At 42.9% G+C, this 11,295-nt stretch overlaps 1 protein-coding gene across 1 annotated transcript in view; it reads left to right on the top strand.

Moving 5' to 3' along the window:
* Nucleotides 1–7,285, top strand: part of LOC106805569 (regulator of G-protein signaling 2-like) — an 83,660-nt gene extending 76,375 nt beyond the window's left edge. Inside the window, exons 5-6 of the mRNA XM_014807223.1 lie at nucleotides 3,739–3,902; nucleotides 4,470–7,285. Of these exons, the coding sequence (XP_014662709.1) occupies nucleotides 3,739–3,902; nucleotides 4,470–4,646 (341 nt within the window). The 3' untranslated portion in view covers nucleotides 4,647–7,285. The remainder of the gene's footprint in view (nucleotides 1–3,738; nucleotides 3,903–4,469) is intronic.
* The last annotated feature ends 4,010 nt before the right edge of the window (nucleotides 7,286–11,295 follow it).

Below are 11,295 nucleotides of genomic sequence, written 5' to 3'. Positions count from 1 at the left end.
GCTCTAGCGATTCGGTGAAAGGCTGCCTATAGTTCTATATGTGCGATCTGTGGCTGCGAATCTCCGTATTCCTCCTGCTCACGCGGCTACTGACTGCCATTGGGCCTTAGTAGCTAAGAGTGAAGAACTAGTGCGAGGTGCTGGCGTGTTGTGCGTGTATTGATCGCCGCATTGGTTGCGCGTTCAACATCTACACTTCTCGTTCACGTGCCCGGTGGCTGAGAGTTGCTATCGTGGCAGTTGCGATTCGAATTAACAACGTTATCACGTTGCCGTAACGACTGCGTTTGCTAGTGACCGTTAGGATAGGTGTCGCAACCCGACGTCGTAAAAATCATATAAATATATATATACAGTATATAGCCATAAAAAGAACGATTCGCACTTGACACTCATGGATCCAGATACGAGAAGAACGTCTCTTGAGAGTAAACCGACATTTTTCAGTGCGAAGGATGTTAAGGAGAAGCTGGGATTCCTGGCGCGGCGTCACACCGACTCCGCTCTAACATGGAGACACCGTACGAGAGATGCGGGAGAGAGAATTCCTCTTCTTCCTCCTCCGCCGCGACCTTCCCGACAGGTGGCGCTGGGATGGGCGAGATCTGGACAACCTTGCTGCACGATAAGTGTAAGTCGATAAAAATTCGACCTGTTTATGCACACAAAAACCGTTAACACACGAACACGCGACACACACGCACTCCACACGCACGCACGCACACACAGAGATACATACACACACACTCTCTCACTCAAATACACATGCACACACATGTAGAGTGGAATATCGGTTCGTAGACAGTAGAACGTAACAGTTGTGTAAACAGTGACAACTATAGCTTTATTGTAAACAGCGATAGCAACATGTACACATACCAGTCAGCTGTACGTCGACGTCTCTCCCGTTTCTACCAAAACCCCTGTCTTTTATCTGTATCTATCGTCGTCCGACCTGTTTCCTCGTTAGTGTCAATTCAAGGGTCGTTGTACCACGACCGGTCGCGACTACCGTCCGAGGTACCCCTTAATGACAATTTTGCAATGCCTTCTGTCACGTTAATTTATGTCCACTCTTAAGTATGCAGCTAATGTCTTCTGGGCTTATCGCGGCCGTCCTGAAGATTTACTAATTAATTGTCTGGCTAAAACACTGTACTACACACACACACACACACACACACAACACACACACACACACACACACACACACACACAACACACAGCACGCACGCACGCACGCACACACACCACACACACACATATAATATATATATATATATAGCTTATATCAGGAGTTAATAACTTTATTAACTCCTGCTAATATATACCTAACCTAATATACCTACACGCACGTACACGCCTAATACATATATATATATATATATATATATATATATTTGTATGCTCCGAAAAGTATGTAATGTCACCTGGCAGGATCGTGTTCCGAATGAGGTGATTTATGGGGAACTACCACCACTCTCCCTAGATACGATCGAGAGATTGCGTTTGGCGGGGCACTGTGTCCAACAAATAATGTTGCCGCGCACGACTTGCTTCTCTGGGAACCTCAACAGGGTCGGGCTTCTCGGGGCGGCCAGCGACTGACGTACATCGACAACTTAGACGCGATACTGGCCTGCAGTCAGCCGATGAAATTCGGTCAATTATGCTGCACAGACCATCTTGGGCATGCCATCACCATTCTTCCGAGGAGACTCGATCTGATTGATATATATAGTATATATATATATATATATATATATATATATATACTTGGTATGTACGACAGGTACACCCTTCTTATCGTTGACGTCTGTGTGCCAATCGATCGCCCAAGCCTACAGTTGCCCTCGCCGTATATGCGACTAACGGCCAGCGCGCATTCACGGAACGCAGATGTCCAAAGACGGCTCCATAAGTCAAAAACTCGCTCTTACTTGCCCGCGTCATCCTATAAGGAGACGAAAGTACTTAATTAAAGCGACGATCGCTGTTGACGTGGGAGCAGGGGCGTGTCGCAAGGGCACCTTCATCAACTGAAACAATCCTATACGGCTTTATTTGCACACGACTGATTGCGGAAGCTCGGCCCAGCGATCACGTTCCCAAATACGTGCACGTTAGTATGGATGGAAGAAACCGGATCGATTGTCTGATCAGCAAGGGCATGACTGTTGTGGTGTGTGTGATGGGTGGTGTGTGTGTGTGTGTGTGTGTGTGTGTGTGTGTGTGTGTGTGTTTGTGTGTATATGTGTGTGCGTGTGCGCGCGTGTGTGTGCGTGTGTGCGGAGCGCTAAGCGTGTGCGTGTGTGTGTGCGTGTGTGCCTGTGTACGTGCGTGTGTGCGGAGCGCTATGTGCGTATACACGTGCATGTGCATGCGTGTGTACGCGTGTGTGTGTGCGCGCCAATGTGTGTGTTTGTGTGTGCGCGCCAATGTGTGTGTGTTTGTGTGTGCGCGTGTGTAGTAGGTTATAATGTTTACGCATGACACGTTATAGGAGCATTTTATTACGCTTGCCGGCCATCCGGGTGATAAAGTTAGGGGGCATCTCTCAGTAACTAACTCTCTCAGTAACATAACTCGGCGGCTGCCACCGTTTCACTGACAATGGCATGATGACGAAAATCACGAACGTTTCCAGAAATTTCAAAATGAAAATCTTTAAGGCATGCATGATTACCTCATTTAGGGGTATCCAACTCTTCCGTAATATATTCTCTTAAATTACTCATATAAGTTTATCGTAGGATTCTATGTGCGCTGTCTGTCCAATGTTCACTTGACTGCGGTATGTGCATCACTCGGGAGGTAAAATCCGGATTATATTGATATGAATGCGTGGTCAACTGCAATAGTACGTTCAGAAACGCGCTGGCCATTATCGGACATGATAGTCTAGTTAATCTCCTAATGTTCCTTACTAATGTATGGCTACTAATGCAGTGTTATAGTGCGATAGTTTGTCATTCAGTGCATCAATTTCGTACTACCTTACACTTTCAGGGGTTACTGTGGCCGTGTGTTTGTATTGTGTATCTGTGTGCGTGTGGGGGGGGGGGGCGTGCATGCGCGCATTTGTACCTACGTGCGTGTATGAACGCATTACAGGCAAGTGTGACAGGCACGTGTGAACGGGTGGACAGGCGAGTTTGCGTGCGGGCGGGCGTGTATGCGTGGACTGCTGGTATAGCGTAGAAATTTGGTTCCCATTTAAAATAACGTGCAGCCACTTGCGCATGCACAATATATGAAACAGTATACCGTGTGTGGAAGAGGAGATCTTATGCTGACCAAACTTGTTACAGCTCAAATGTTATTTCACTTATTTAAATCGTTCACATTTCCCTTCTATAAGTTCTCTTTATCCCCTTCGCTATGTCGTCGTCAGATCGCATGAGGGACAAACAGGGGTGAACAGGAGCATTCCGACGCATGCAGGAATCAATGAAAACAAATTATTCACTCCTGATGATCTCAAGAGCTAATAATACATAATTCATAATACATGTATTATCAGCTGTTGATGCCATAGTCTAATGGTATTATATTCCCTTCTGATACCGATGCCGGTTGAGGGAAAGGCGTTTAATTACTATTGTGTGGCGTATACGTATGCCGCGCCGACTATGGAACGTGTGCGCGTAGGTGCGTACATGCGTGCGCGCGCATATATAGCTTTGTGTGCTTGAGTGACTGTATTTTCTGAAAAACTTGCCTTCTGTTTTTATGCAGACGGATTGTCTCTGTTTCGGGTATTCTTGAGGTCAGAGTTCAGCGAGGAGAACCTAGAATTCTGGATAGCCTGTGAGGAGTACAAGAAGACAAAGGCGGTGAAGCTCGCTCCCAAGGCTAAGAAGATATTCGCAGACTTTGTTGCGATACAAGCACCAAAGGAGGTACAATCTCAAACTTGCCATACAGTGGGCGTCTGCGGCAGCAGGCATGAGTACACGCGCCCACCAAGAGGTGTGGGGACAGTTTTCCATTACAATCTCCCAAAACAACTTTCCATGTGTGCGCGAGGGTCTGTTTGATATGTGGGCGTCCATCATATGAGTCCCCTATATGCTCGCTGCATGTTTTCCATATCGTTCTGCATGGATTACGTATCAGGTGCATTCGTGCGTGTGTGTGTGTATATATAAGGGCAGGCCATCAACAGTGATGCGGCATGAAAGTTATGGAAATCGCTCGATGTTCTTATTGGAACAGCCTGTAATCAATATTCACCCTATTTCATCCAATGTCCCTGGGCATTTACTAGCAAAGGCTCTAGATATTATAAGCTAAAATATTGGCCACAGATGCAGAGCTTCACGATATTGTATCTGTATAGCTTACCTGCTATCTAGATTACGCACTGCGCACATTTATGTTTGAGTCTCTCTGCATAAAAGGGATTTACTATAGCTGTCGGAAGTGCGTTTTCTAAACAAAGCTGTATTAATTTTTTTCCGTCTTAGGTTAACCTCGACTCGATCACCAGGGCAGCAACGGTGAGCAATCTGGCAAACCCGAATCGGCATGCGTTTGACCAGGCCCAGAAGCGGATAGTCGGGCTCATGGAAAAGGACTCCTACGGGCGTTTTCTTCAGTCTGAACTCTATCTGGAACTAGTGAGAGGCGGGTCGGCGTCGTGAGGCAGCACTGCCATGATGTCCCGCGGGGGATGTCGGATTCCATCTACTCGCCCCCACGATCCTCATTCAACCGGTGTCATCACACGTTCGCTCATTGGAGATGAGAATATACGTCATTATCCTAACAAAGTTATCGCCATTGATTTGATCGAAATAGTGAAATCGACACAAAATGGCGTCTGCTTTCCCCTGACGTCAACCAGCATATGACTGCTGAACGGATTGCCCGTTTCATGGAAGAGCCCGGCGATAAAGTGAATTTCCATCTAGTCGCGCATATCTCCATATAAATATGTATACGCCAATCTACATGTGGGTTATATTCACACTCATCATTATTATGTATACGAGATGGGTACCCATATGGGTGCAGATGATATTGGTCCTCGGTTAAGCTAATAAATCGGCTGTCATTCTTGATGTAATCGTAGTAAAACTATTCGCAATGTTTTATAAATTTATTGAAGTTTACAGCATCCGACAGCACTATAACCACTGACAAGCCCCGCGTGTGCTCAGTCTTAATACCGCGGAAACACACAAGAGTTATTTCTGTAGAATGCGTGCCGGCTAAATTAGTGTGCTCCTCGCGGTCGATCATTGAACTACACGTGTTGCCCAGTCGGCCGATTGTTGCATTCAAATAATTATGGCTAGTCTTATAGATTTCCTGTTGACAGTGTGTGCACATACGTGCCATACGCTATTCACTACGTCTAATACAGTGACTCTAATGTTGCCATCGACTGTCAAATCACTCTGAACCTACGTGATGAAATCAGCTTTAGTTAATACTGACGCTATTAGTGAAAAATTGAATACGAGCACAAAGTAAGCGCGTACGGATATAGCGTCGATTCTGAAGAGCGCGTAGCAAAGACTAGCATTAAAGTGCTCACTCTATGTATGCGTCCGGACATGGGCGAGAGGGATGTGAGAGGAAATGGAATGAAGAGTGAGCGAGTGTGAGCAATGCAGAGCGATATCGACCGAAAGGAGCGAGAAATAAAAGGAAATGTGAGACAGTAATAACGAAGTGCTGATGAGCCGCACTAGGTGGACTTCCGGTGTTGTACTAGCTTGTGTAAACGGCTGTAAACGTTACATATGCAAGACTCTGTAAATATTACAAGACCTTCTCGTGGTGTAGCTGTACAACCCAGTGTAATTATATTCATTCATAATTGTGTATATACGTAATACGCACTATGTTTATACTCTAATGATAACTAGTATAACCTTGTGCTCTAATTATATTTGTATTTCTGCCTTGATTAGTAATGTTGTCTCGGTATTAAGTCGACGCGTGGTCAGCTAGGGTTTTATATTATATATCAATAACAGTGTGTTTCATAAATATGTCACATGTACCAGCAAAGTGACTAGCAGATTTATCATGTTCTCAGCAATAATAGCAGTTCCATGTAGACCGCTTATATAGTCGCACGCGTAGTTATCGGTTTACACCAGCTGTTGTTGATGGTGGTCAGCAACAATATGCAATTAAATTTCTCTCACTGCGTGGAAGCGATATTATTGGTCTCGCATACATACATGTACCTGCTTTCTTGCCGGACCGCCTGTCGCGAATATATGCAGTTCCGTCATCATAGCAGTCAGCACTGCCCACGCGCTAGCCGGGACGTCGCGCGAAGCGCCTGAAAATCACACCGAAGGTGCGCGCTTTTAAAGGGGATGTGTTTCACGTCGAGCTACTGAGATTCTTCTAGTAGTTTCGGAAGCTGGTTATTATTTCCTTCGCGCCGCGTGACGCGTGAATATTAGAAATCTTGCCCATCATCGTTTGGACACCGAGCGTGTTTTCGGAGTCTGCGTACTATTCCAATAACTCATATTCGCACCAATGCATCGTTATGATAAGCGGTCTCCATGGAAACTTGGAATATAAATAACGTATAGAATAGTCTAGATCGTATCACGGGACTGTTCGGAATGCGCGCATGGTTGTTGCTGCTTATACGCATCCATGTTCGACGTTGTACGAACTTAAGCACGAGCTTACCGAATTATACGACGAATATAATTGACTGACGATGGTGCATAGGCCATGCATTCTATCATTCATTCTGCTGCATCACAATATCAAGAAAAGTCGATATAGTAGGTTTATGAACAAAAACACCATATGTAATCATTAATGTGGGAGTTTAATTTGCAATCTTGGATTGCATATATGCATAAACTATTATTATGGAAGTATAGCGACGACATGTGCACAAATTTGCGCTATGTATGAAGGAAGGTAAAGGTCTTTCTAGCAAAATAGACTCTGTGTACGTGATACTGCAGGAAAACCTATAAAGGGGAATTCGTCTATTTAATAATTACTGTCATGTGTGAACATCCATCTATCAAAGTTTCGTTTATGTAGTATGTTAAACAGACTCGGCATCTACAAATTGATATAATGATATTTTCGATGTGAGGTGTAAGTATGTGGGCATGTGTCTAAGCGTGTGTGTATGATTGTATGAGGGCGTACGTGCGTGCGTGCGTGCGTGCGTGCGTGCGTGTGACACTAGAGTTATTATTGGGCCGACACAAATAAATTCTCCTTATCATTGCTGGTCGTGGATATGTAAATATATGAATAATAGAAGGAAATATTGTTAACATGATACACCTGTTTGTTGTTATGGAATAAAAAATAGTTCATTTAGTATAGAAAGCATTTTTTAAACGGTAAAACGATATCGAATGCTGTGAATTTTATTTCATAATCAGCAGTGTCACAACTTGCATCGGAAGGGCGGGGGCAGACGTTCAGTTAGTAATATTGCGAATACTGGTTTAAAATGTGCTGGCCCGTCTAAGGCGATAGTTCAGCTGTTTCCAAGTAGTTATTATACGTGCAAGGCCTAATTTAAACTAATATTTATCTTAGAGCATTTGAATATACAGTTTCCGTGGTTAGTGTTTTAAGCCAATTACAAATAACTTGTATTATAAGTACGTAAATCACTTGTAAACATTATGCAGTATAATTCGATATTCAACCTCTTTCAACATTTCATTATGCTATAACAGTACGCTATATGCAGTAATTTTAGACGGTAAACGAATTTCTTTTCGTAAATAACATACTGCAAGTTTTATAAAATATTAAAGATTTCTATTACTTTGCCTCCTGATCCCGGCTCAGGTGTTCAATATTTTGGATTCCTGCAAATTTTTACATACTGTAACTGTTATCATCCACGCAATCATAAGCCTACATATCTCTATACACATTAGTGTGTGTATACCTTCTAAGGTCAAACAACCATACCATATAAAGGTAAGAAAAATGACAACATCCAAATTCAAAATTGTTGCAAAAGCTGTTACAATGGCTCATACAGACCGTATATACGATATATATATATATATATACGATATATATATATATATATATATATATATATATATATATAATATATATATATATATATATATATATATATATATAATATCTATGCAATGGCCGCCGTAATGAGACCATCCATTATATGTACTACTCTGGATAGCTACCACACCCGCAGCTAAGGGACAACGTTAATTCACCCGACGAGTTACTAATTTTTCCCCAACGAAAGTGGGTGGGCGGCTACAGACATCCTTGCGCCCACTGGCTCGACGCAACCTTTGCGAGGAGTATCTACTCTCTAATCTAAAAGTACAATTTTATTAAAATATAATTCTTTTTAACAGATACGCAAACACAGGTCTTCTGGTTTAGCACAGGTAATTGGTACAGCTAAAGGCACCATGTGATTCTTAAAAGAAATGGAGCATATGCTCTCTCGAAATTAATAGTACTACGTACTCATCTACTACCAAAATGAAAGTACTATAAAATTAAAAGCAACAATATTGTGCAATTTCATTTATCTGATGAAGGCTGCTGGACAAACAGTTCTATATCCAGAGAGACATGATACAAGCTTGCGTGGCACAGCTTTGCTGTTGATCCTGAGCGCTGCGCGCGGATGAGACGCGCAGTTCCGCGGGATATGCGTACGCGACCGCGGGGATGTTCAAGATATTCTAGAAATTGGAGATTATTATATTTTGTCGCTTAACACTACATTGGCTACTGTTCCTACGACGTGTAACAGTCGGAGAACCTGGTCGGTTTAGCCCCAGATTAGCTGAATCAAAAAGATTAGAATTTAATATGAACAAAACAAATATAATGGTTATATAAAATTCACAAACAAAGAAAGGATCGAGGGGATTAATAGGCAACCAAGTAATCAAAAAATGCACCAAATATTCATACCCAGGGGATTTAATTAATGATATAGGAGGTTAATTATAACGCTATGATAAGAGTCCGAACTGAAAAATGTAGGTTAAGGGAAATACTTCTACTTCTACGCTATTTCTACGCTATATTGGCCACCATCAACATACTGATGATTATGCCAACGGGAGGCGCTTGTTGAGACTAAAATAAAATTTTCCTTTCCATGATTTTCTAAAGAAAAAAACCAAAAAAAGCAAATTTTACTTAAAAAACTGCCCTGATGTCGTTTAGGCAGTAATCAGAGACTTAAAGGAACATAGATTTTCGGCTGTCACCACTTCAGTGGGTAAGGCGTTCCACTCTGTAATAGACCTGGGAAAGAAGGAGCCTTTCCTGTAGTCACATCTGGAGGATGGGATTTGAAAAGAGTGCTCTGACATGTTCTTGGTGCTTCGAGTAGGTGGTATCAGACGGTTGTTGGTATCCAAGTTGACCATGCCGTTGACGAGCTTGTACATCATAGCCAAACGGGCAACCATTCGTCTTGACTCCAGCGTCGGCCAGTTGAGTGTTTCAAGCATGTCAGTAACACTCGACCTGTTGTGGTGGCGGTTTGAGACATATCTCGCTGCTCGTCTTTGGACCATTTCAAGATGTTTGCAGTCCTGCGCCTGATATGGATCCCATACCGTGCTGGCGTACTCCACCGTGGGCCTAACCAATAAGGTATAGGCAAGTGACTTAACTTCCATTGAGGAAATATTTAGGTTCTTTCTCAGGAATGATAGGGTTCCATTTGCTTTACTACAGATTGAGCTGATGTGGTTGTGCCATCGAAGGTCTGATGTTAGTGTGACACCCAGGTACTTGGCTGATGTGGCCACGTCTAAGGTATGTCCGCGTAGAGCATATGGGTAACAGGTTGGTTGGAGTTTCCTGGTGATGGTCAGGACCAGACATTTGTCTTGGTGGAACTTCATCATCCACTTGTCTTCCCAGACTGCTAGTTGGTCCAAGTCATTCTGCAGTATTTGTGAATCTTGTGGTTTAGTCAGAGCTATATGAATCAATGTGTCATCTGCCAAAAAGTCGAACGGTAGCTTGTGTATCTTCCGGGATGTCATTTATGTAGAACAGGAACAGGCAAGGTCCAAGCACTGAACCTTGCGGGACTCCTGATTCTACATTTACAGGGTCAGATCTCTCTCCGTCGACGACGACTGTCTGCATTCGATCTGACAGGAACGAACTAATCCAGGTGTTGGTTTTACCTTAGACCGAATAATTCTGTCCCATATAACCTTTTTTATATTTTGGNTATCCCCTTGCAACGATGGCTTTTCACAATGGCTGGCGAAAGACGTAATATATGCCCAGCTAGCAGAGTGTTCAGGGTCTAATACCTCTGCGAGTGAATGGTATATTTTAATGAAAATATCATAAATCAAGAGTCTATACATTCAGCTTTCAAATGGTATATAATTTCCCCATTAAAATAATAATCTTGGTGCTAATTTCGCCTGTTGAAAGGGAAGCTTTTTCTCACTCGCGGTGCAGCAGGAACCGCAATAATTTGACCGAATAATTCTGTCCCATATAACCTTTTTTATATTTTGGTGAGCGCTATTGGGACAGAACGGGGTTCATTGAAATTTTGTGAGATCGCATGCAAAATGCATGCGCTGCGAATGCGGCCCGTACGCCGCTATTGGCACGAAAAAAAACCTACCGTTCCTTTCTACATGGCTTTACCTTGCTACTGATATGTGTATACATTCACTTCAATTGTTATTTACTTCTTAAGAGATTGTTTTTCAGAAACCCCCTTCATTTAACTTTAGTAAATCGCATTTGCCATTTACAAACAATCAGACCAATCAGAGCGAGTCTATTAGCCCTCCTGCAGCGCCACAGATACACGCGAGAACCAGGGGCTATTGTAAGTCTCGCTCTGATTGGTCTGATTGTTTGTAAATGGCGAACGTAATTTACTAAAGTTAAATGAAGCGGGTTTCTGAAAAACGATCTTTTAAGAAGTAAATAACGATTGAAGTGAATGTATACACATATCAGTAGCAAGGTAAAGCCATGTAGAAGGGAACGGTAGGTTTTTTTCCGTGCCAATAGCGGCGTACGGGCCGCATTCGCAGCGCATGCATTTTGCATGCGATCTCACAAAATTTCAATGAACCCCGTTCTGTCCCAATAACCATCACCAAAATATAAAAAAGGTTATATGGGACAGAATTATTCGGTCTATGCAATAATGTGCTTTACTGTGATACCTACTTCCAGTAAACAGATGTCCCTGATTCTTCAGTGGAGATATGTAATCATGTTTCCGATCTGTCTTCTTGTGTTTTTTGTAGAGCGCATCTTTTCTGGCAGTTGTGGATACCG

This window comes from Priapulus caudatus, unplaced genomic scaffold, assembly GCF_000485595.1.
Source record: "Priapulus caudatus unplaced genomic scaffold, Priapulus_caudatus-5.0.1 Scaffold119, whole genome shotgun sequence".
Lineage (NCBI taxonomy): Eukaryota > Metazoa > Priapulida > Priapulimorpha > Priapulimorphida > Priapulidae > Priapulus > Priapulus caudatus.
The sequence above is the reverse complement of the archived record's forward strand: the minus strand, read 5'-3'. Positions and strand labels throughout refer to the sequence as shown.